Source organism: Gaeumannomyces tritici (genome assembly GCF_000145635.1).
Source record: "Gaeumannomyces tritici R3-111a-1 unplaced genomic scaffold supercont2.5, whole genome shotgun sequence".
Lineage (NCBI taxonomy): Eukaryota > Fungi > Ascomycota > Sordariomycetes > Magnaporthales > Magnaporthaceae > Gaeumannomyces > Gaeumannomyces tritici.
Window position 1 is genome coordinate 300609 of NW_008804549.1, and position 24036 is coordinate 324644.

A 24036-nucleotide genomic window follows, 5' to 3' on the forward strand; every position below is an offset into this window, starting at 1 on the left:
TTTTGTTGGAGGGGGGTGGATGTTGTTTTCCCTTCGAACAACCCTACTCGATTCGACAAGGCGTGAAATTGAAAGCCACCACCAACTTGAAGCTCGACAACAGCTCTGCGTCTGCAAATCGGCTGTGGATCCGGGTGGGGCGACTGACATCAGATGGCCGCCCCCTTGGGAATGGACCTTGGGGATGGAGATGCGCGCATCGCTGCGCTAGCAAGTGGGGCAAATCCTGTTGGCTTTGGGCCGGGTGCCTGACGTGATTGCGATTGCGTCTCTTTGAGATTGGAAAATGCGCCTGGGCTTTCTTTCTTTACTTTTTCTATTTGCTTTCGGCGCGACGGCTATGCAGGTGACATTTCGTGGGGCGACATGGGCCGCACATCCGCCAACCGGGATCTCGTCGCCGACTCTGTCCCGTCGCATGACCAGAATAGAATGACCATGAATGACCGACCATAAACCGAATATCACCGCAAATTCAACAAAGCTCTGCGCACATGGAAGAAGGGGGTATTGAATGCAAATCGTCATCAACATGTCTGTCTGGCCCTTTGCCCGTCTCGCCGCGTCCAGCTTGTGAAAATCCAGCGCTTTTGAAACAACCCAGCCCTGAGCCCTGAGCTAGAGACCGGCCTCTCAACGTACAGATTGCTATGTCCACTGGGGAATATGAAAAAGGACAAATAGAAGAGAAGAAAACAAGACAATGAAATGTTCGTAAAATCCCGCCGTCTCAGCGCGTGAACGCCGAATACGTGAACAGCAGCGGCGGCAGGGAGATAAACAAGAGCCAAGGTAACATGTCGAATACAAGGCTGTGCAGCCACGAACACCTAAAAAGCAAAAGCGGGCTTGTTGTTACTCTCAGTCTCAGCAGGATCTTCTGCATGAGAACACCCTGCTAGTAGCGGTAGACGTATTTTTGTTCGGCCTACGAGGTCGCCTTGGCCGGGCTCTGGCTCATCTGCCTGAAGATGTCGATCAAGCTCCGGACGCCAAAGAGCACGTTCTCGTCCGGGCCCTGGCCTGGCACCCACTCGGCGTGCGCAAAGTCGATGAGGCGGAGGCTATAGATCTTGCGCTCCTTGGGCCTCTTGCCGTCGCCGTCGTCGTCGGAATCTGCGTCGCCAGAGTCGTCAGAGTCGCCGCCGCCTCCCGCCAGCAGCTCGTCCACCGACACGACGGCGCCCTCGGTGTACACCTCGACGTCGTCTTCGCCCATGCCGATGCCACTATCAACGCGGTTGCTCGAGAAGTTGGGTGTCTTTTGCGCCTCGGACGTCTTGGCCGCCTTTCTAAGCCGGCCGCCGTTCTCCCGCTCCTCGGCCGCGGCCGCGGCAGCAGACGCCACCGCCGCGGCAGCCTTGGCCTCGCGGATGGCCAGCGCCAGGGCCTCGCCGTCGCCCTCGGCCACAAACAGCAGGCTGGCCGAGTACATGCGGCTCTCCTCGCGCGACAGCATGCGCTCCACCTCCTTGAGGTCCTCGAGGAACAGGTCGCACACGAACCTCGCGTCCTCGTCGGCCACGCCCGCGCTCGGGTTGAAGACGAAGCGCCGCATCGACTCGACGATGTTGGCGGCCGTGACGGTGAAGCGGCCCCAGTCCTTGTCGTACTTGCGGTAGTCCTCGGCGTCGAGCTCGGCCGGGTCCGCCGAGCCTTTGTAGGCGCGCATGCCCGCGACGCGGAAGCCGTGCGAGCGGTGCGTCGTGTCGGCCGCGATGGCGTCGAACCGCTTCTTCTTCTCGGCCGGCGCGTCGTCGGCCCACAGCCGCGTGCCGAGCTTGCAGTCCATGATGTTGGGCGCGCTGAAGCCGTACGCCGCGTTGTCCAGCACGATGGACGTCTCCGTCTTGAGCTTGGTGTTGCGGCCCGGCGCCCACGGCGACGAGATGCTGACGGGCTGCGACGCCTGCTGCTGCTGCTGCTTCGGGTCGCCCGCGGGCTCAGCCGGGGTCGCGGGGGCGGGGGTCGAGGTTGAGGTCGCAGGGGTCGAAGCGGCAGGGGTCCCGCTGGCGGGCGAGTCCGTAACGTGCGACGTGTGGGCGAACTCGACGACCTCCTCCTTCATGTGTTCCGTCATCAGCCCGGCCACCGGGCCGAGCTGCTTGTTAAGGTCGGCGATGTCGGTGGCGGCGTTGAGGTGCAGCGTGCCAAAGTGCTGGGGCATCCACCTGTAAAAGTCGGGGTGCTCGTTCTCGGCCGACTCGTAGAAGTCTATCTCCTGCTGGTGGCACGGCTTGACGAACAGTTCGCCATCCAGGTCGCACATGGTGCCGGCACTGGTGACGATGAGGGGTAGCACAAGTTAGGACAAGTTTTTCTCTCTTCTTCTTGACTCTGGCGGGCAGACATGACCCGCCATCCCGCCATCGGAGAGAGAGAGAGAGAGGCACTGACTGGCCGGCCACGGCGTGGTTGTAGGATACCAGGTCCTTGTGTTCTGGCATTTTCCTCCGCTCCATGTTTCTAGGCCTAGTTTGGCTTTGTGTCGTCCCCGCGCCCTGCGTTGGCTCTGGCTCGTGCGACGCGACCAATCCGGATATGCTTGGGCTGTCTCGGAAGAGGAGGAGGGTTTGGGCTGGGTCGGCCGAGTCTGGCGATGGAGACAGGCACCAAAGAGGTGGCACTCTGCGATCAGGGTTGGACGCGCCCAGGGTTGTTATTTGACGCTTGGGTTTTCTGGAAGCGCCCCGCGAATGAATGGGCGTCACGATTCAGGGCTGGTGGCGATCTGAGTGGGAACCTGGAACGCGGTCCTGCACCGTGTCTGGTTGGGGGCTGACTGGATGAGGGCGGGTGGCGGATAGGGCCAAACAGGACAGTGAAGAGAAACAAACGGAATTTGGCAGCTCCTATTTATGTCTCCATGCCTCTTGTCCCGCAAACCGAAAGGATTTGGGGGTCGTTTTGTAAAGGGAACAGGTTTTGGTGGCGCAGATGAGAGGAATAATGGGGCGGCCCTGGCGGTCGGATCGGTCTGCCGCGCCAGAGCTGGGCGCCTCCCTTCAGTCAGGGGGCAAACAAAGGATCAGACGGACAGGCGCCCATGAAGGTACAGCTGCGAGCACGCCTCTCGGCTGCATCCCTGGAGCTAGGCACGCTAGATAGTCACCCTCCCGCGCAAAACGCCCTCCTCCCGTTCGCACCAACAAGAACAAGCCTGTCAGGAGAGGGGCGGTGCGGTTGCGGTGTGAGCCAAGTCGAGCGGGGTCTGGAGAGTGACGGGCGCACGCCTGCCGGCACAGCCCCTCAGCCCAATCTGCCTTGGCCACTCGCCGCCTGCCAGGACCCCTGTCGTCGCCTTTCCCGACGACGCGAAGACCCTCGCAGCGTCCGCAGCACCCAACTCATGCACTTGGTCCAAATCCAATGCGAGAAAGAGAGAAAAAGACATGCAATTCTCACCCTGCACCCTGTGTATGTATGGCAAGTCGGGGACACTCCAGCGGGTCTCGCGGCCCGAATGCGCATCAGCACGCACTGAGATGCGTGCCTCTTGGATGACGGAATCCCAGGTGGTCCCGGGCTGGAAATCGACCCAATAGTCATCCCCGGATCTCCCGTCTGACCGGCTCGATCGTGCGTCCGAGTGCGATGCTTTGTGTGATTTGCTGCATGGGGCGTCGTCTCTCTTTCCCTCCAGATGGCCTCGAGGGCAACGTGGTGGCCCGCTCACAAGGTGGGCATGTTTCAGCGCGAATAGCGCGTGTGATGGCAGGTCCAAGTGACAGGTCTCCAGTTGCACCTATGCATGCATGGTCGTATCCTATTACCCATACTAGGCTATCCATGTGCCCTTCCACGTGCCCTTCCGTGTGCTTGCCGCTTGGCCCTATATTGACCCAAGACCATTTGTTCAGCTGGGAGGCTGGTTGTCGGAGCCTCTGCCTAGACCCCGGAGACAGTCATCCGGGATCGTTGTCTTCTCTTGTCACCTAACCCCTTTCATCATCTTCGAAAGAGGGGTAATATCAGGGCTGGGTTGTCGCCTCACCGACACCAGGCAAACGTAGTCGTTTGTCACAGTTCCTAGAGTGGCATGGCAGCTCGGCTAGATGCATGAGTCTCAGACAAGCGCGTGGGCAAAGTGGCGCCCTAGTCTTTGCATAGCCTCGCTCCGAGTGCTTGTCTGTATCCGCTTTACGATTCGTTGGTCGGCAGAGCCAACCTCGATCCATCTATGGTCAGGCAAACGGGCGTAGGCCAGGGTGCAATATCGCGCACCCGTCGACATGTTGATGCACCGCGCCTCCGCCATCTGGCGATGATCCCGACAAGCGTCCGGTCCCAAGCTTGGTTGGCTAGCTAGTCCATAGTCAAGTTCACCGTGTTCTTTGTGTGCATATTTCACAAGCTCGTGTAGAGTTGGGTTCTTGTCGACAGAGCAATATATTGCGGCTCGCCCAATTTGGTACTCCCGGTGCAGGAATCTACGTCAAGAAGGTATCAAGAACAGGTGTTATTCCGAGAAGAGATCTAGGTACCTGCCAGTTGACTGGCATAGAGTCTTGGCCGTAACATGAAAATGGGCTTGAACTGACTCCTGCCTGTCAGAGTTCCCAGCTTGAAGTGACTTGCTGTTTGTTGAACGTCGTTTGTCAAAAGCACGAGCCTTTCTCTACCCAATCTTGGAAGGAGCGCCTGCCACAAAACCGTTCCTTCCACAACCAAGTCGACCAAAGCCACCAAGACTTTCAAAAACCACAACCCTGGACCTGCTCGACCTCCACCTCTGCATCTACAACAACAATAACAAGGTCTTTTGCATGCTGCTTCAAACTCGCATCCCGTATAGCAAACCCACCATGGCCAACTCCATCGACAACGTGAAGCCCTGTGCCGAAGGTGACGGCCAGCTGACAGCAAACGGGACCGGAACTGACAAGGACGGCATCCAGAGAGGCTGTGCTTCTGCAGATGCTAGCGTCGACATTGAGGCGGAGCACCGCAACTCTAACCAGAACAGGCCCGAAAACGCCAGCGTCAATAGCGGCCCCAACCCGCCGGCCTCGGACAGCGGCCAGGGCGAGGCGCCACCCGCTCCCGAAGGCGCTGCAGAAGATGCCAAGCTCGACGCGGCGGCCACGGTCGGCGGTGAGCCTGGTACCGCGGTTGCCGAGAAAAAAAAGAAGAAGAAGAAGCCTCGCAACAGGAACAGCAGGGCCCCCACGGCCCTGAACAAGTTCCGCGGCACTGGCTTTGAGGGTGTGTGTTGTGTCTCGACCTCAACGTCTCCCTGGTCTAGCTTGCCTTGGCTTCCCTCGCTGACCGCGCCCACGGTGTTGCACAGAGAACTTTGCCGATCCTCCCATGACTCCGGCCGAGTACCAGGAGGAGCTGATTCTCTATGACCCGTGAGTGATCCCGCCCTGGCACCATATGCTGCGCCCCGTTGCCCGGCAGGCTTGTTATGCCACGGGCCAAACCACTGACATGATGCCAACGCAGCGACAAGTACCCCTTCATCGAGTATGTGGAAGCACACGCATGTCCTATCAGCGGGAGACGGCCTAACCAGAAGCTGTGCACAGGCGAATCGAGGAGAGCATCCGCCGCTTCCGTGGCCGCCGCCGGTTGGACTCCACCCGCACCTACATGTTCAACCGCTACCTTAACCTCGGTGGCATCGACACCTCGCAGCGCCAGTTCCAGGGCTTCTGCGGCGTTACACCCAACGAGGACGACCCTCTCACCACCCAGGAGCAGCGCCTTGTGGCTAGCAACGACGTCATCCACCGCCGCGGCGACGACAGCCGTTACTATGACCCCGAGGACGAGGGCGGCTGGGAGGTCGACTTTACCGGTGTTGTGTCGTCCTTCCTGTAAGTCCGCCGGCACTTTGGTCTCTGTGCCCTTCTTGCCCGTTTCACTGACAACAAGCAACCGATAAAAAAAAAAGTTCCCGCACGCTCCCGCACGACGTCGCCGGCGACCCAGAATACATCACCCAGGGCATCGACCTGATCCTCAACTGGCTCAACTACCTGACCCACCACGGCGTCTGCCCCGAGCACGCCGACGACCTGGCCCGCGCCCGCCAGGTCTGCCTCGATGCCAAGAAGGAGCTGCCCGGCATCGGCGCCGCCCTGGCCGCGGGCATGGGCCAGTTCAACTACGCCTGCCGCGCCGTCTTCAACCTGCTCGCCGACCAGGCCTCGCCCTGGGTCGACCGCATCTCGCTCGACCCGGCCGTTGACGCCGCCGGCATCTCCTGGCCCCTCGTCTTCTGCGCCACCGTGGCCATGCTCAACCCCTTCGGCGCCGACGACGAGGCCCGCACCGACATGGCCCGCTGGGCCTCGGTCGACCCGTCCCTGGCCGCCCTGGCCGCCGCCGTCACGGGCGTAGACGTGCGCGAGCAGACAGTCGAGGTGGTCGAGGTGCGCGCGCCCGACAACGAGACCCGCCTCATCTTCGGGAGCCTGCGTGGCGTCCACGGCTGCGCCACCGGCGCCGACGCCCACCGCGCGCCCGCCGTGGTCGTCGTGTGTCCGGCTGTCATCGAGGACGGCTGGGCCGGCGAGGACGGCGAGGACGACGCAGACGGCGCGCCGCCGCCACTGGAGGAGTTCATCTTTGACCACGACCAGGTCGCGAGCAGGCTGCGGCCCGGCATGAAGATGCGGCTCGAGACGGCCGAGGTGCACCACCCGCGCTTCCGCCTCAAGTTTGTCACCCAGCTCATCGACATCGTGCCGTCCTTTTATTATTTCCTGCCCCAGGAGCTCATGGTCGGCTTCAAGGAGCCCGTCGAGTGCGACCGCGACCCCGGCTCCGTCGACAACCCGGGCGGCAAGGCCTGGTCTGGACCCTTCATGGAGGTCTACCAGGGTGGTGAGGGTGACGTTTAAGTACGGGGGTCCGGATTCCGGCTTGCTTGGGAGTTTGGTGGATTTGACAACAGGGTAACTTTGGGAGGGGTTTGATGGTTCCAAAATGGCATCTGGCTCTTTCAATAACACCTGGCCTGATCTTTAACTTCTCCTCCTTCTTCACTGAATTCTTCATCAACATCCCTTTCTCTTCCCTAATACTTCTTCATCGAATTCTTTATCAAAATCCTTTTCCTTTCCCTAACGCTTCTTCACTCCTTACTCACGATCATCATAACCATGAATTCCAAAAAGCCCCCACTGCCGCCATTGGGACGTTAGAGAAAATAAAAGATAGAACGTAAAGATAGAACACAAAGACGGGTATTATTCTCTGCAGCACCTCTGTGGCCATTTCAAACTATCAAAACAACAACCAACGAACCAACCGTGAACCCAACACATCCACCAACCTAACCCCACGTGCCACCGCCGCCTCCAGACCGGCCGGCCCTGCGCTGGGCGCTGAGGCGCCAGTCGTTTTCGCCCTCGAACTTGTTGTACAGGGGCTGGATGCGCTCCTGCTTGCGGCGCTTGGACAGCTTGTTGGCCGGCGACACCTTGAAGAAGGTGGGCGCCGCGTCCACCAACCACTTTGGCTCGATGGACGTGGTGCAGTGCATGTACTCCTTGGTGGTCAGCACGAGCGTGTGGTAGATGACCCACTCGGCGTGCTTGCCGAACAGCGCCGACGACGGGTGCAGGTACACGGGCGTGCCCTCGATCAGGGTCCGGTAGCCCTCTTGCGGGTCTTTACGCGCCGCGTTGCGGAAGAAGCCCGAGCAGAGCGCCTGCCGCACCCGGTTCGTGTCGTTGCCGCAGCTGCGCACCGGGTGCTTGTAGCGCTGCATGATCTTCTCAATCTGGTTGCGCACGTCGCGCGCCCGCGTCATGGCCCGGAACTGGATAAAGTTCTCCTGGCACCACGGCTTGGAGAAGCGCGACTGCTTCCAGGCGTTGTACACGTTCAGCAGCGTGAGGTGGTCGCCGTTGGGGTCGTGGAACTTTGCCTTTTTCGCGTCCGCCTGCTGCTGCTTCTCCTTGGGCCGGTAGAAGACGTTTGGGAGGTTGAGCATGGCCACGATGCTGAGCATTTCATCCGAACACTGCATGTCCACTGCGGCGATGAGCACCTTGGCGAGCGACGGTTCCATGGGGAAGTCTGCCATTTTACGGCCCAGGCGAGTCAAAAGGCCCTCGTCATCGAGAGCCGACAGTGCGTATAGCTCCTCGAGCGCCGTCAACATGGTGTTGATGGGCGGAGGGTCCATAAAGTCGAAATGCAGCAGGTCGTTAATTCCCATAGCCTTTAGGAGCAGGATCGTGTTGGACAGATTTTGCCGTTGGATTTCAGGGACCGTGGTGGGAAGCATTTCCGACTGGAACGCCGTTTCGGTGTAGAGGCGGAAGCACTTTCCAGGGCCTGTCCGCCCAGCTCGGCCGGACCGCTGGTTGGCTTGGGCCTGGGAGATGGGCGTAACTACCAGAGAGTCCATGCCGAGCTTGGGGTCATATGCATTCTGCTTGACAAAGCCGGGGTCCACCACATAGTAGATGTGATCGATCGTGATGGATGTCTCGGCAATGTTGGTTGCAATAACAACCTTTCGGCACCCCGGCGGTGCCGGGTCGAAAATGCGGCTTTGGGTCTCGTTGGGGAGGGCCGAGTAGACAGGAAGAATGATCAGCTCAGGGACGTTCGGTCCAAGCGCCTTCATGCGTTCGTAGAGGATTTCACAGCTGGTGTCGATCTCCTCCTGACCCGTCAGGAACAGCAGGATGTCTCCAGGGGGCTCCGTGAGGTGGATCTGCATGACTGTGACAAGGGCGGCGTCCAGATAGTCACTTTCGGGCTCCCTCGAATACAATATCTCGACGGGGAATGTTCGGCCAGGGATGGTAAAGATGGGACACTCGTTGAAGTAAGCCGAGAACTTGTCAGCATCCAACGTGGCCGAGGTGACGATGATCTTCAGGTCAGGGCGGCGCTTGATTGCCTTTTTCAGCAGAGCAAACAGGACGTCGGTGGCGATGGTCCTTTCATGGGCCTCGTCCAGCATGATGACCGAGTACCGTTTCAGGTCCGGGTCGATAACCACCTCTCGCTGCAGCATGCCGTCCGTCATGTATTTTATCCTCGTGTTGGGCGACGTGACGTCCTCGAACCGAATCGTGTATCCGACCTCTTGGCCGAGCTCGCACCCGACCTCTTCCGACACGCGCTTGGCCACCGACATGGCGGCCACACGCCGAGGCTGGGTGCACCCAATAACGCCGTCGTTGGAAAAACCGGCCTCGGCCAGGTACTGTGTCAGCTGCGTTGTCTTTCCGGACCCCGTCTCGCCGACAACGATCATGATCTGGTTCTCCCGCACGGCCTTGACAAGCTGGTCGCGGAAGGCATAGACGGGCAGCGACTCGCGCTGCTGCTTGATGGTCATGTTGGTGCGCTTGCCGAACGACTGGTCCTTGGGCTGGATGGCCTGGCGCCATTCGGGGACGGCGTCGTCGCGTCGCGGCTGGGCGTTGGCTCGGCGCATGTCGGCCGCGAACTTGCGCTTCTCCGGGTCCGCCATCGGGTCTTCCCACTGCGCCGACAGGTCGACCTTGGATTCGGCACCCCTGGCGGCTTCGGCTTCCTGCTGGCGAATCTCCTTGCGCTCCTTCGCCAGCGATGTGCCAGCCATGGCGGCGCGGTTCAGCGACCCGTCGGGCGCCTTGACGACCCTGATGGGCGACAGCTCCAGCGACTGCCTCGTCTGGCCGGCCAAGAACGGGGGCTCCTCCTCACGGATCTCGATGTCGACGTCCTCCTCCAGCTCCATCTGGCCCTCGCCCGTCAGCGTGTTATTGTACTCCTCCTCCAGCTCCGGGTAGTCGGACGCTTTTGCGACACCAGACGCTATCATCTGGCGGATCTCCCAGCGCTCTGGCGATGTCATGCGCTTCTTGTGCCGTTTGCCAGGAAGCGTGTTCTTGATGTTGTCGAGTGAGGGCCCCGCCTCGGGTGGCAGTAGGCCGTTGCTCAACCTGTTCCTCGACCCCAGCGCCTCCGAGTTGGCGCCCGACTGAAAGCGCAGCTCGGGCTGGGGCACAAGGTCCATGCCTGTCTCCTGGTCGACGTCCTTCATGGAAAGACCTATCCTATTCCCTTCGATCTTGACGACCTTGACTTTGACTGGCTGGCCCTTGTCCACGACATCTGACGGGTGCGTGACCCGCCCCCTCTCGGCCATGACCGACACGTGCACCAGGCCGTCGACTTTGCCCCGAACTCCGTGGAGGTTGACAAAGGCGCCGAAGTCCTTGACGCCCGTGACATGGCCTTCGTAGACCTTGTTGAGAACCGGCGCGTCGTCAAGATCAGGGGCCCGCCCTCGTCGTGGCACGTCGTGGTCCGACTCGGAATCGTCATCGTATTTGCGCTCTCTCCTGCTCTTACGGTCATGGCCAGACCGGCCGCCGCCACGGGGCGACCGCAGCGGTGACCGGGAACGGTGGCGCTCCTTCCTGCGGTGGCGGCCGTCGTTGTCGGGACTGCGCGACCTTTCGCGCTTCTTGTTGTTTTGCCTCTCCTTGACAGCCTTGCCCTCTAGGTTCTCTAGTAGGGCGAGGGTGTCGTCGATGGCGTCTGGCCCATCGCCGTCGTCGTCGGGTCGCGTCGGGGCGTCTTGGTCGGCAACGGCCAGGCCTTTGAAGATGTGGTCCTTCTCCTCCTGGGTGCGGCCAGTGGTCGGGGGTGCGGATGCGTTTGGACGGCCCTTCTTCATCTTGGGATGCATGGTGACGACCAGGCGGTCTATACTCTCGAGGAGAGTGTCGGTAAGAGGGTCGTCGGCCATCTTGGCCTTGAAGGCCTCCAAGGAGTCGCATTCTAGCCTTTGGTGGATGACATATTCTGCGGCGTCGGTGTCGTTTATGCCCATATGGTTGTCCATTTCCTTGGCGACACGCACCACCAAGGAAAGGACTTCCAGATCCTCGAGTTCTTCCATTTTCGCGACAGGATGCGGCTGTTGAGAGGTTGTTGGAGCGGTTAGCAGCAAGGCGCGATTGACTCGAGTTGTAGGCGTTGGCTGCGCGAGGCGATTCCCTGCCGGCAATTGCAGAACAGGAAGGCGGTGAGTCCAGCACGTGGCAGGTGGGAACTCAGCGCAAGGGCAATTGAAGAGACTCAAGGTTGAACGTTTAAATTCGCAAAGTCATCGATCAAAAGCCCCCAAGGGTTTTATGCCAGTGGCTCGGCGACTTTCGGGGTCGCTTTCGGATTGAACCGCCTGTGCATGCACCCAGTTGGTGGCCGAAGACCCATCAGGTGCAGAAGCGGAGCCTGTGCAGCGTTGTTTTCCTGCTTCTATTTACCTTTCCAACACAAGGATAAGAGAGTAAGTACCTTGTACACACAAAGGATTGTCGTTTGCCTTTTTGAAGAAGACGTGCAAACAATACAGGAGTGCCGGCCCTACCCACATTGGTTATGATATTTCACTCAGCGTAACCCCAGCGCTTTCTTTGTAATCGATCAACCAAATCTCTAGACATTAACACGATAACTCGTCCAAGTTCCTACCGAGTGCCTCCATGCGCATTCTCTTCAATCTTTCACACTAATTTATAAGGGATCTAAACGAGTTACGTTTCCATTCACTGGCTGGTACAAAGACGGGGGTAGGAAGCATGGACAAGCTATAAAAAGAGCCCGGCGGGACCTCAGGCAAATAGACGACACGTGATCCTCGCCCCAAAATTGCTCCGCCATTACGCAACCAAACTCCGCCACCGGTCGCCTGACTGGGGCTGTCGTGGGCTCCAGCTGCATGTAATGCACGCGCTCCAATTCCCGTCTCCGTTTCCCCTCAATCGTCCGCCCCGTTTACTAGAAGCAGGCCGACTCGACCAAACAGCATCATAACATAGACTTTCTTCAACACTTCACGCCGGCCTTTTCACAACCTATCCAACCAAAAACACGAAATACTGCACCGCCTATCTTTCACCCTACAACACCACGGCCTGCGATCCGCGACCATGTGTTCCGCCGACGTCTTCCTCGGCCTGCTCGCCATCCTCTTCCCACCACTGCCGGGTAAGTCGCCTCCAGGCAGCCATCTCGCCTGCTCACGATGGTTTCATGTTCCAGCTAGGCTATCTCCGTTATACTATTGTAATAGCTGCTAACCAACACAACGTTAACGTGCAACAGTCTGGGTAAAGAGGGGAATCTGCTCTGCCGACTCCTTGATCAACATCCTGCTCTGCATGCTGGGCTTCGTACGTCATCTCGCACCTTGACCAACGACTTTGAACACATCCCCGCTAACCCAACCACACCACCCCATCAGCTCCCCGGCCTCCTCCACGCGTGGTACATCATCGCCAACTATCCCGAGCCCGACTACGACTACCAGGGCGTCCCCCAGGACTCGGAGCGCGTCACGTACGTCTTCGTCCACGGGCCCGGCCAGCACAACGCCCAGTACCAGTCGCAGCGGGCCCCCAAGCCTTCGGGCGACAACAATAACAGCAGGACGTACGGCACCACCGCCGCCAGCGGCGGCCAGAACCCGCAGCAGCAGCAGCAGCAGCAGCAGCAGCAGGCCGGCGCGGGAGAGGGCTCCAGCGACGGCGCCGCGCCGCCCAGCTACGCGCAGGTCGTAGCTGGCGACAACAAGGTGCAGTCGCACGACTAGTAGGCTGTCGGCTTTGTCATGGCGTCATGGCTTTCGTCCCGACTTGCGCTCGGCCCCCGCGTGTTTCTACGTCATCGCATATCCTGGCTGTGGCCTTGTGTGCGGTAGGACCCGGGGATAGGGGCCGATAGTGGGGAGCAACGGAGCTATGGTTTTCGTGGCTATTGCTGGGGCTGGAACTTCTTCTTGAGGTCGCTCCTGGCCCCATGAGGCGGAGGTCGGGTCACTATTTCGTTTTTGTGCTTGTTGGGAGTCCATTGTGTCGATATGTTGGTGTTGGGCAGTTTCTCGTCGATCCAGCCGGAGGCTTCTGGTTTCATTTTTCCTTTATTCCTCGGGCAAGGTCTCAGACACAAAGATTAGACCACGGTCGGTCGTTGTCATTCTTTTGTTTTTGTTTTGCCGTGTCAGTATTCCGAGACCTGATGCGTCCGTGCGACTCGGCAGTATGCATGCCAGCAGTCCTCAATGAACTGCAATAAACTGTAGAGCTACCTGCTCAAGGCGAGGCGGCTACACGGTTCTCCTTTTACATGAATTCATATACATATGGTACAACCAGCTCGTCGTGTGTTTTGTCCGTGACACTCCTCACAGGGCCAACATCCTCATCATCCTCAATATCTCGGCGTCGGGCCTGGACTCGGCGGCGGCGTCGATCTCGGGGACGCGGCGCTGGCGGGCGCGCGGGTCGAGCACGGCCATGCAGTCCCAGACGGCGCCGCCCAGGGTGCCGGTGAACCTGACGGGCTCGGGTGCCTCGGCCAGCGCCTGGGGCACGGCGGTGCGCAGCGCCTCGAGCGCCACGTCGGGGCGGCCCAGGTCGGCCGCGTGCCGGAACAGCCACCAGTAAAGGTCCGGGGAGCGCGGCGCCCCGTGGCGCCCCGGCAGCCGCCACGCTTCCCAGAAGCCCGCAAAGTCTCCCGCCGCCGACCGCGCCCCCATCAGCGCCTGAATCTCCGCCTCGGGCGGACACGGCAGGCCGCTCAGCGCCCGCAGGTCCTCTAGGCCGTCGCGGAGCGCACGGGGAGTTGCCGGCGTCGGCCCCTCCTGCTGCTGGCCGTCGACAAGTGTGTTGTCGGTCCGGGGCTTGGTCCTGTCGTGTGCGACGGGGCCGGCGAGGCCGCTCTGTAGGGATGTTATGACGTCATTGGCCAGGACGGGCATGCCGCGCTCGTGCATGGTCTGCAGCAGCTCCGCGGCCAACTCGGCACGCTCGTGCAGAAATGTCGGGGCGGGGCCATCGTCGCCGTCCTTGCTCTTGATTTCTGGCGTTGCGAATATCGAGCGTAGGATGCGCAGGGCGTCGTCGCGGGCGATGGGGATGCCCACCATCTGAGCCTCTGACACCAGCTGGCGCATCTCGGCGAAAGCGTCGTCGCTGACCGCCCGGATCTGCATTGTGTGGGACGTAATGAAGGAACGGAAGGACCAGGTATCAGCCGGCGGGAGACCTGACACGGCGATATTGACAAGAGAGGACAGCTTTGCCGCGTACTGCGCGTCCCTGACGGGCGCCTCGTCGGCGAAAGCTCTGATCTTGTTCATGAGCTCCAGCTTCCGCTGGGGACTGTATGACAGTTCATGCGAGAAGGCCGCACGATCCGTCTTGAAAAGTTCTTCCAGGGGCATACTGTCCCTCACCCTCACCGCTGTGCTATAGCTGCGGGGCTGTGCTGGGTCAAAGTCAGGGAACTGCCCCGGACGCCGCTTCCGGGGCTTTTCTGGAGACTTGAGAGCACCAGTGAGAGCACCAGTGTTGTCACGGGGCTCGATAGCCTCCCTGTCCCTGTTGCTCTTCTTCAACACGCCGCCCCACAGCCTCTCGAGGCCAAGATCCTCGCGTTTGGCCTCGGTGAGCATCTGAACGACAATGGTGGTGCCCGAGATGGGCTGACCAAAGCCGCTGGGCCGGCCCTGGTCGTCCACCAACGTGGTCTCAGCGGTGGGGTCGGGGTTCCAGCCGAGGGTGCCGAGGTTGACGCAGATCCAGCCGGTGCTGATGCCGTCGTCGCCCCTGTCGAAGGAAGAGTCGCCGACGAGCTTGGCGCGGCGGGCACGGCGGCGCATCTTGATCTTGAGCTCGTTGCGGCCCAGCAGGCCGTCGGCGTGGGCCGTGACGCCGTGCTTTCGCAGCCATCGCACGAGCCGGTCGGCCGACACGTGCAGGTGGCGCTCGCTGCGGGCCGTGCCGAACAGCATGATCAGCTTGGGCCCCAGGGCCGGCGGCGGGTCCAGCGAGCGCAGGTCGAGCAGGTTGAGGTCGTCGAGCCCGAGCTCCTCGCCCACGAACTTGATAAGCGGCTCCGTGAGGCTGGGCGAGTCCTCGGGCGTCGCGGGGAGGGGCGCCTGGTGCGGCACTAGGGTGGGGTGGCGCGGCGGCTCGACGTCGAGGTACCAGGGTGTGGAGGAAGATGTACTAGTAGGGGCTGGGGCGGCGGCGTCTGCTTCTGTGGTGGGAGCATCGACCTCTACCCCATCGACGGGGGTGGCCTTCGATTCCGAAGGCTCCGAGTCCTCCGACCACTCCTCGTTTGCTCTTTCTGACAGTCCATCCTGCTCGACATTCTCTAAAGGCGCATCTACCTTGGGTGCATCGCTGTTAGAATTGGCTGCGGGAAGGGGCGAGCTCTCAGTGTTGCTCGAAAAGTATCGTGGGCGGGTCGAGGCCGTGGCGGGGATAGACTGCACAAGAGTCCTCGATGGTCGCAGAGCCGGCCTCCCAACGGCCAATAGATTTATGAAGGTTGGCGCTCTGGCTAGGCTGGATGCGCATCGCTGTGAGGAGCGAGCAGCCATGGTCGAGTTGGTTTGGGCTTTCCTGGATCGCAAGGAGCGTCCTCAAATCTCACATACACAGTAGCTTTCCTGCTGGAGGACGCAGAGGCTGCGTCAGTGGGGCACTTGTGGTCAATGCTCAGCGGAGCTTCATCCCCGCCGAAAAAGCAAAAGCATCATCATCGTGAGGAGAGCATGGGAACGGCACTGTGTTCCAACTTGGACGCAAACTTGATGGAAGAAGCCGGCTGGACACAGACAAGGTGACAAGAACACCAGAACACCAGGCCTCGGACCTTCCCAGTCTGTCAGGCGTCCCCAGCTTCAACCCCTTGAACACCCTGTCCAACTCAGATTACTTTTTCTCGTACCTGCGACCACATCCTTGACCTCATTCCCAAGTGGAATCTACAAATTGCAATATCGAGTTGGAGACATGCATCCATCCTGGAGCTTTGGTTTTCAGCGACACCGACTTTATCGAGCAATATATCAGGTGTCGCGATCCTTCAACCCCTCCGCCAGTATGCCGGCCACGGTCAGAAACCCCCGGCGACTATTTATAAGAGATTTCCACAGTCGGCCCCGACCTGGCTGTCGACCCGGCTGGGCGGTGGGGGTACTGGGGTAGTAGAGGCCCGCAGCCGGCCATGTTCATGCAGCGAGCCGGGACATCACGAGAATGGCAGGGGTCAAGCCTCCACCAACGACTCGTCCACCTGCCTAATTGCGCATAGCCGGCACGTCGCGATCCTGAATACGAAATTGCCCCGTCGACTACCACCCACTTCCGGCCTCTCCTTATTCTTGCTGGGAAGGCGGGGCGCAACGTCGTGATATGTTTTGGCATATAGAGATATATATAAAGGGCGCGCCTGTGAGCGTAGTCTAGTCGAAGCCATGATCCCTAGGACTCTCAGCAGGAGTTTGTCGGAAGCCCCAGTCCGCCACGCCAACCAGACAGGATGAGGGTCACAGGCTTCGTTCCCGCGCTGCTCGCGCTGAGCGGCCTCGCCAGCGCCCGGTCCTTCCGCCGCGACGTCGACGGCGCGGCCGGCAACGAGACGGCCATCACGGCCAAGAAGTTCATCGTCGAGCTCGACCAGGGCTCCGACAAGGACGGCGTCATCCGCGACATCGAGTCAAGGCCCGGCTGCCGCGTCACCAAGGTCTTCGACTCAGCCGTGTTCAAGGGCATCTCGGTCGAGACCGACAGCCTCAACACCGACTCCCTGCAGGCCCTGGCTGCCGTCGTGCGTGCCTGGCACGCCACCCGCATCGAGCTGCCGCCCGTGGTCGAGGGCAGGAGCTTCAGCGACGACGCGGCCGCGCCCGACTACTTCATCCACGACATGACGGGCGTAGACCGGCTGCACAAGCAGGGCATCTTCGGCAAGGGTGCCAAGGTCGCCGTCGTCGACACGGGCGTCGACTACAACCACCGCAACCTCGGTGGCTGCTTTGGCGAGGGCTGCAAGGTTGCCCGCGGATACGACTTTGTCGGCGACAACACCAACTGGCCGTTCCCTGGCAACGCTAAGATCCCGGACGCAGATCCCATGGACCAACAGGGCCACGGCACCCACGTTGCCGGCATCATCGCGGGCAAGAGCGACAACCTGCAAGGTGTCGCTCCCGAGGCCACTCTGCATGCTTACAAGATCTTTGCCAATGGCGGCACGGACGAGGAGACCATCATCGAGGCTTTTCTCAAGGCATACGAGGACGGTGTCGACGTTATTTCCGCCAGCGTGGGCAGTGCTGGTGGCTGGGCCGAGACGGCGTGGGGGGAGGTATCGCGGCGCATCGTTGACGAGGGCATTGTCGTCGTCATCGCTGCCGGAAACGACGGAAACCTGGGCCCTTGGCAGATGAGCTCAGGCGCGTCGTCCCCAGACGTGGTCTCGGTCGCATCTATCGACTCTACCATGGCTCGCGGGCGCCCCTGGGCGGCCACCTTCAACCTCGATGGCCACTCCAACCGCACCGTGCTGGGGTACCGCGCCGACTTTAGGCTGTTTCCTTCGACCGTCGTCGGCGTCCCGATTGTGCCCATCACGCTCAACTCGAGCGTGGAGAACGACGCCTGCCAGCCCTTCCCCGAGAGCCTGAACCTGACGGGAGTCATCCCGCTGATCCGGCTCGGCGGTTGCCAGGACTCGGTCAAGGAGGGCCACGCAAACCAGCGCGGTGCAAAACATATCCTCATGTACATGGAGGACGGCAAAATTGCGAGCTTCTCCACTGTCGGCTGGTCGCAGAGCGACAAGGCCATGATCACCAACACGGCCGGCAAGGCCATCATCGACACCATCCTGGCGGGCGGCAACGTCACGGCCGACTTCTCGCTGGACGCCAGTAACGGCTACGTCGGCATGTACAGCGCGACCGGCGGCAAGCCCTCGCAGTTCACATCGTGGGGTCCCACCTACGACATGTCGCTCAAGCCCGACATCGCCGCCCCGGGCGGTAACATCCTGTCCACGTACCCGGGCAACCGCTTCGCCGAGGCCAGCGGAACCAGCATGGCGACGCCCTACATCTCGGGCATCGCCGCGCTCTACATCGGCAAGTTCGGCGGCCGCAGCGTCCACGGGCGCGGCTTCGCGCGGGCGCTGCAGGCGCGCATCATGAACTCGGGCCGGTCGGTCGAGTACACCGACGCCAACAACAAGAACTTTGGCTTCTTCGCGCCGCCCCTCCAGGTCGGCACGGGCCTGATCGACGCCGTGGCCGTGCTGAACTACACGACCAGCATGACGGCGCCCAAGTTCGCGCTCAACGACACGCGCCACTTTTCGCGCTACCACAGCGTCGACATCACCAACAACGGCCCCGCCGAGGTCGAGTACCGCTTCGCCGTCCAGGACGCCGCCGGGTTCGAGACGCAGTGGGTCGAGGCGACCGACGCGCAGTTCGCGCCGCGCATCAAGGACATCGACGAGCTAGTGCCCATCCGGCTCCGGCCCGAGGTCAGCCTGCCGCAGGGCCGCTTCGTCGTGGCGCCGGGGCAGACGAAGCGGGCGCAGTTCAACTTCCAGCCGCTCGAGGGCCTCAACGAGGCCCGCCTGCCAGTGTACAGCGGCAAGGTGCTCATCAGCGGCAGCAACGGCGACGAGCTCTCGGTGCCCTACGCCGGCGTCGCCGCTGACCTCAAGCGCAATATCCCCGACATGTACTACACGCAGAACAACTACCCGCGGATCGTGTCGGGGCTCACAAACGCGCCGCTCGCCAACCGCAGCGCGTGGACCTTCAACACGTCGCTGGCCAGCCAGGACTTCCCCAAGATGCGCGCCATCCTGCGCTACGGCACGCGCGAGCTGCGCTGGGACCTGTTCGAGCCCGACTTCAAGGAGCGCGAGTGGTCGTACCCGCCCGTGGCCGGCCAGGCCAAGTTCGTCGGCTCGGCCACCAGCTTCGACTACCGCACCAGCCCACCGGGCAACGTAATCGACCCGGACCAGGTCGACGTCAACAACACGTGGGCCTTCCCCGTCCACAACCTCCCGCGCGACGTGCCGTTCCAGGGCATCTGGCTTGGCAAGCTGGCCGACGGGTCGAGGATCAGGCCGGGCAGGTATGCCATGCGCATCGCGGCGCTGCTGCCGTTTGGGAACCCGCGCGCCTCGGACAACTGGCACGTGTGGACGACGCCCATCATCGAGGTCGTGTAGGCTGATTTTAGGTGCTGTTAGTCTGGTGCTGTTGCTCAGATACTTAGCTAGGTAGTTCGTACTTGAAGAGTAATGAAATAATGTCGAGTATAGTTTACGCTACAAACCTCAGGATCAAGTTTCCCCGTTGCTGCTGAGATGGGCTCGCCGACCTGGTTGCGCTAGTTTCGGTGGCGCCATGGCTCCTGTGTGACGACTGGCTTTGTCGTTTTGTTACTTCCGTGATTTTTTTCTTTCTTTTTACCTTCGCGCCGGTTCCAGCATAAGCAACAAGACCACAAGCTGAAAGCTATGCCAGTCGTGCCGGTATCAGCCAACAGCCAGCGAAGCCCCAGCCCCGTGGTTCTCCGTGTCAGCTGCTTTCAATTTCAAGGCCGCCTTTGTTCGGGTATAAGGGGCACTCCCTTGTCAATGGTCGTAGCGACGAGCCGGGGGGCTTCCCACGCACCTAGGGGTTGGAGGATGGAGGCGTCGCCGGGTTACCGTATGAGCAGTTCGCGCCAGGCGCAGCTGTCCTCCTGCTCGCCGCCATTTGCCGGCGCATATATTTCTATTCTGGGACGTTGATGCAGCGCCGGGTTTCCGGTCAAGTTACCTTTTTTTTCGCCGTTGCGGCGTCGGTCTTACCTCCCAGTGCTCCCGTCTGGGCTAGCTGCATGGCTGGCCCTAGAGTGACGGGGATTCTCAGCCCCATCGGAGAGACCTCCAGACCAACCGGCTGATTGCTGAATCTGTGCGCAATGGCTTCGACCTGTGTGCGCCGGATCATCCCCGCGGGGGCCTGGCTGCTGGCGCTTATTTCATAGCGCGGTCCTGGCTGGGCGGCAAGTTGCTTTTGCCAGTCCTTTGGGCCTAGCGTCCCGACACAATGGCATCCTTTGATGATAGCACACTGCAAAAGCCGCCTTTTCTTTCCTGTCAAGCCTGGTCCGGCCCCTTTGTTTCCTTTCTTACTTCTCCTTCTTGTTCCCCTCCCCCCTCACCTGCCGGAAGTGTGGCACCATGAGATTAGCAGCGACGATCGGCGGGCGTGACATCAGCCACGTTCTGCGATAGGAAATCCTCCTTTTGGTGGCCTTTGCCGAGGAGTTGCGGTGTCTTGGGGCGATGGCTTCCACCCCCGGAGGGGCCGTCACACTGCGCGTGCCCGTGTTTGTAGATAAACTTAACCCCCCTAGTCTACGATCTCTCTCCCCTAGGTCTCTCTTACTGGCTGGTCAACGCCTGCTAGCAGCAACAGCTTCCGCGAAAAAAAGTCCTGCAGACCCGGAGGCATACGGACGTATGGTCCCAGCCGACATGCCATGGCCTCGTTCACATTTGAGGCAAGCATTGTTAGTATACGACCTGCGCGGCTGGTGTTCCTATCTTTGGCTGATGTGTTTATTGTCCGACAGGCGCTCCAGAGCATGCTGGCATTCGTCGCGCTGGTCCTTATCTGCGCCCGTTTCCACCTCAGATTCAACATTCAGCGCAGGCTGCCCAATTTCAGCGACTACCTCATCCTCCTCTCCTGGCTGTGCGCGCTTGTCACGTCGTCTGTCGACGTGTATGCGCTCCGCCTAGGCTGGCCCGCAGACCTCATGCCGTCGTTTGAGAACTACGAGGGCAGCACGGAAGACTACGAGTCTTTCACCAAGGTACGCCAGCTCGGTCTGGTGGGCACGCAAGATAGGCGACTAACACGCCCGTCCGGCAGTATTGGTACTTCTCCGGCTACCCCTTCTACGTCGGCTTTTACATTTGCAAATTCGCCATCCTTGGCCTCTATCTGGACATGTTTCCTCGCCAATTTATCTACGAGAGATATGCGCTGTATGGGACCATAGCATTTACCGTTAGCGGGTGCATTGTGACCGTTCTGGTCCTCGCTTTGTCGTGTCTTCCAATATCACGCAACTGGTAATCGCCTCCAACCCTGTTAGGGCTGCCACGCGCGCTTGGCTAACCAACTCCAGGTCTTTCAACCCGGAAAATATATGCCCATCGATACGGACTTTTCAGATCTTGTGGTCTGTCCATTTTGTGTCCGACGTCTTGAGTATGGACGCATCCTCTCCAACACACCACGCTGTGGACGAACAGACTCTGACCAAGAACCCAGTTTTTATTCTGCCCTTTCCGGTTCTGCGGCAGGGCAAACAAATGGCGAGGTCGGTCAAGGTCAGCCTCTACGTCACGTTTGGCCTTGGTATTATCGACATCGGCGTCTGTTTGGGGCTGCGCTTCCTCCTGGTCCAGCTGACTCTGTCGACCATCACCTTGGCGGCTTTGAGTATGTCTCGTGCCGCAGTCCCTAGCCTCCCGAAGCCCCGAGACCTTCCCATTCTGATCGGTGTCCCTGTGTCCAGACTTTTATTCCGCCGTCGACCTCTACATCTGTCTGATCATCGCCTGCCTGCCGCCGCTCCGCCCGTATTTGCGCATCCTGTTCCCGAACTCCAGCGCCGTACAGAACGGGGGTAAACTCAAGGGGGCGACGACGGCCAGCACCGCCACCGGCCACCAATCGACAGGCTCAAACCACCAAACCTTGGGCTGCCTGTCCCCCATACCGCAGGCCGCCAAAGCCTCACGCCTGGGAAGCTCGGAAGCCGTACACGATGGCAGCAGTGCCGGCCCGGTCTATGAGCTGGAGCCACTACCACACGGCGCGGCGAGTAGGGACATGCGCGTCGACCAGAGCAAAGCGTATGATATTTCTGACCATAGTCGCATGCAGAGGACTGCTTGGAAAAGGAACCAAAGGCCTTAGGACTGTATTCTATGGGATTTTTGACGATTGGAGATTTCGCCGGGGTGGTGGCTTAGATGATGGGTGACCAAACAAAACGTAGATGTGGTCCCGGGGGCTCATCACTTTGAATCTATAGGCAGCATGCGCAGATACTCCTCGCGAGTTGAACAGCATGGTAACTCGACCTTTAGTCCGAACGCCGAGGTCGAGCGAGACCCATATCTGGTACCAAAAGCCGAGTGGATCCTGCGCGACGAAGAGGAAAGTCCTCATATGTGACCGACACGATGTGCTGATCTCGGTTCCGTGGTCTCTCGTGGCTAGGACGAGGAAAATACCTGCCATGCTCGGCTTCCACAAGCAGACGTCGGGAGATCAAGGCACCACATCTCCTTGTCCCAAAACCAGGGCTATTTGGTTCTACCGTGGTTCCCCGATCAGGTGGGAGCCTGGCATCTTTTGCCATCTATTGGATTGGGAGGCGTGCCACCGTGGGGCTTATGCTCCCCCTGGTGGCTTGGGAATCCGCTGCCCCCCTCTGATGCTCTCGAGGCGGCTGCCCAGACCATGATAATGGAGAACTACCTACACCAGAGTGTGCACAAGGTGCCGCGCGTGGCACAGACGGCCGCTGCACGCACACAAGACAAACACAGCGAGATTGGGCTTCGCTACGCGTCAGGTGTTGCTACGTACATTCCAGGAACGGTGCTCCCGGAAACCTACGTACAGCGTCGTACTGACCATCGCCAGAGGGCAACATCGACGAGGCACCGTACAACACCTCGATCAGATTCAGCGGTTGCACCGTGTGACGGGTGATGCGGGCGGCACCGACGGCGGCAGCCTTGGTCAAGCCGACCCGGGTCGGCCGGGAGGAGATCGAGTTTCATCTATGCCGGCTTCAGAAATGCTACAGCCCGTTGCCAAGTTCTTGTCGAAGAGCCGCCGCGGCGTTTCTCAGGACGGGAGCGGCCGCCGAGTCTTGACATCGGCACGGGGCTTACAATTCTAGAGTTCGATATTACTGATGTCTTCGACGGCAACGATGCCTACGGTAAGCAAGCGGCTGGCGCGGCCTGCGGGGTAAAGGCGCTTGACACGAACATTGAACTTCATATGCGTTTTTTTTTTTGGCCAAACAGCAGACTAACCCCTCTAGCCAGGGGAAGCCTATGGCGGCACGGTCCAGGGAAGCATCTCGCTAGCATAAGCGCCATGCGACCGGAATACACAACTGACATGACGAAAAGAAGCTGCTTGGCGAGGATAGCCTTCGACGCAAAGAGCGGCGAGTCGCAGGCGCCGCTGCAGCTTGCCTGCTCGACATCAGGCTCCTCGGCACCGCGAAACCAGAGGGGAGCACGGGAGGCGACCGCAGACATCGGCGCACTACCAGACCCCTCCTAAGAACAAGCTGACGAGTCTTGACGTCGGCAATAAAGGATTGCAGCTGCATCTCGTGGCCAACTTAAAAAGAAGTAATAAAAAAAAACAATCAGACGACGTGGTCTTGGGTGTTTGGCCATATCCAGAAACTTGCTTAATGCTATCGCTTCTTATGATGGCGGGACGTGGCGTGTGCACCTTGGATGTCGTTTCAGAAGGCGGCCGGGAAGCGGCGTTCGGGAAAGCGAATCGACGGGCAGGCCGTCCGAAAAAAAATACGAGGGGGAACTCGCTCCGTATCGGTTTCTTTTTTTTCGGTTGTTTGTGTGGTGCTGCTAAGGTTGAGCAGATGAGTCGTAGCATTAGACAAACAAGGACCTTCCTTGGTCACACCATCCGAATGATCTTTGGGCTAGTGGGCGAGTGTTTGGACAGTGGGATGAGGGATTTGGAAGATTGAAACGCCGTTTGGGACATGCGCTTGAATGATGCGTCATCAAGCACGTCCTGGCATAAAGATGCATTACACTTTTCATCACGAGGCCGGCGAGAGGAGCGTGAGTGAGTAGAGGTAGGTATCATGCCTAGTTCTGCTGTATTTAGGCGCGTTCGAAGCTGAGGTGCCAACACCAATCGACAGGGAGGGTCGGATTGGGATAAACGTGCCCGCCTTCGGTTGTGTTGAGTGTGATGTGTGGTGTTGGTGGCATCTTTGCAGAGGTGGTGTGGGGGTTCCCTCCTGGAGGCTGTAGATGGGCGCTTGCTCAGCCGCAGCCACGACAGGCCCTGCAGCATGGCCTCCAACGCTGACCAGGCACCAACCTCCAAAAAAAAAAATCCGCACACGTTATATTTTTCCCCACCCAAACTCTATAGAAAAAAACATCAAGAGA

At 60.1% G+C, this 24036-nt stretch overlaps 9 protein-coding genes across 9 annotated transcripts; 4 read left to right on the forward strand and 5 right to left on the reverse strand.

Moving 5' to 3' along the window:
• Positions 1 to 928: 928 nt before the first annotated feature.
• Positions 929 to 2269, reverse strand: GGTG_09084 (hypothetical protein; the record flags this gene model as incomplete). The annotated part of the gene is made up of 1 exon (XM_009226928.1): positions 929 to 2269. The coding sequence occupies one exon, from the start codon at positions 2267 to 2269 to the stop codon at positions 929 to 931; it is 1341 nt and encodes a 446-aa protein (XP_009225192.1).
• Positions 2270 to 3163: 894 nt separating this feature from the next.
• GGTG_09085 (hypothetical protein) lies at positions 3164 to 4258 on the reverse strand (the record flags this gene model as incomplete). Its single annotated transcript, XM_009226929.1, has 2 exons — positions 3164 to 3745; positions 4145 to 4258. The coding sequence occupies 2 exons, from the start codon at positions 4256 to 4258 to the stop codon at positions 3164 to 3166; spliced, it is 696 nt and encodes a 231-aa protein (XP_009225193.1).
• Positions 4259 to 4805: 547 nt separating this feature from the next.
• GGTG_09086 (hypothetical protein) lies at positions 4806 to 6916 on the forward strand (the record flags this gene model as incomplete). Its single annotated transcript, XM_009226930.1, has 4 exons — positions 4806 to 5205; positions 5291 to 5354; positions 5532 to 5822; positions 5900 to 6916. The coding sequence occupies 4 exons, from the start codon at positions 4806 to 4808 to the stop codon at positions 6849 to 6851; spliced, it is 1707 nt and encodes a 568-aa protein (XP_009225194.1). The 3' UTR covers positions 6852 to 6916.
• On the reverse strand, positions 6891 to 11141 carry GGTG_09087 (hypothetical protein). Its single transcript, XM_009226931.1, has one exon. The coding sequence runs from the start codon at positions 10865 to 10867 to the stop codon at positions 7286 to 7288; it is 3582 nt and encodes a 1193-aa protein (XP_009225195.1). The 5' UTR covers positions 10868 to 11141; the 3' UTR covers positions 6891 to 7285.
• A 561-nt stretch (positions 11142 to 11702) lies between these two features.
• GGTG_09088 (hypothetical protein) lies at positions 11703 to 13195 on the forward strand. The gene is made up of 3 exons (XM_009226932.1): positions 11703 to 11958; positions 12076 to 12143; positions 12215 to 13195. Exons 1-3 carry the CDS (start codon positions 11901 to 11903, stop codon positions 12560 to 12562), a joined length of 474 nt encoding a protein of 157 aa, XP_009225196.1. The 5' UTR covers positions 11703 to 11900; the 3' UTR covers positions 12563 to 13195.
• Positions 13154 to 15846, reverse strand: GGTG_09089 (hypothetical protein; the record flags this gene model as incomplete). The annotated part of the gene is made up of 3 exons (XM_009226933.1): positions 15712 to 15846; positions 15415 to 15433; positions 13154 to 15144 (listed from the first exon to the last, which is right to left on the reverse strand). The coding sequence occupies exons 1-3, from the start codon at positions 15784 to 15786 to the stop codon at positions 13154 to 13156; spliced, it is 2085 nt and encodes a 694-aa protein (XP_009225197.1). The 5' UTR covers positions 15787 to 15846.
• A 349-nt stretch (positions 15847 to 16195) lies between these two features.
• Positions 16196 to 19144, forward strand: GGTG_09090 (hypothetical protein). Its single transcript, XM_009226934.1, has one exon. It carries the CDS (start codon positions 16306 to 16308, stop codon positions 19015 to 19017), a length of 2712 nt encoding a protein of 903 aa, XP_009225198.1. The 5' UTR covers positions 16196 to 16305; the 3' UTR covers positions 19018 to 19144.
• Positions 19145 to 19496: 352 nt separating this feature from the next.
• GGTG_09091 (hypothetical protein) lies at positions 19497 to 20350 on the reverse strand (the record flags this gene model as incomplete). Its single annotated transcript, XM_009226935.1, has 4 exons — positions 19497 to 19567; positions 19645 to 19869; positions 20037 to 20154; positions 20228 to 20350. The coding sequence occupies 4 exons, from the start codon at positions 20348 to 20350 to the stop codon at positions 19497 to 19499; spliced, it is 537 nt and encodes a 178-aa protein (XP_009225199.1).
• Positions 20351 to 20851: 501 nt separating this feature from the next.
• Positions 20852 to 22769, forward strand: GGTG_09092 (hypothetical protein; the record flags this gene model as incomplete). The annotated part of the gene is made up of 4 exons (XM_009226936.1): positions 20852 to 20919; positions 20976 to 21292; positions 21855 to 22019; positions 22411 to 22769. The coding sequence occupies exons 2-4, from the start codon at positions 21061 to 21063 to the stop codon at positions 22767 to 22769; spliced, it is 756 nt and encodes a 251-aa protein (XP_009225200.1). The 5' UTR covers positions 20852 to 20919; positions 20976 to 21060.
• Between the last annotated feature and the right edge of the window lie 1267 nt (positions 22770 to 24036).

Coding starts and splice junctions, on each gene's coding strand:
- GGTG_09087 (XM_009226931.1), bottom strand. CDS start 10,867: ATGGAAGAACTCGAGGATCTGGAAGTCCTTTCCTTGGTGGTGCGTGTC.
- GGTG_09088 (XM_009226932.1), top strand. CDS start 11,901: ATGTGTTCCGCCGACGTCTTCCTCGGCCTGCTCGCCATCCTCTTCCCA. Junction 11,959..12,075: donor CCTCTTCCCACCACTGCCGG/GTAAGTCGCCTC, acceptor AACGTGCAACAG/TCTGGGTAAAGAGGGGAATC. Junction 12,144..12,214: donor TGCTCTGCATGCTGGGCTTC/GTACGTCATCTC, acceptor CCACCCCATCAG/CTCCCCGGCCTCCTCCACGC.
- GGTG_09090 (XM_009226934.1), top strand. CDS start 16,306: ATGAGGGTCACAGGCTTCGTTCCCGCGCTGCTCGCGCTGAGCGGCCTC.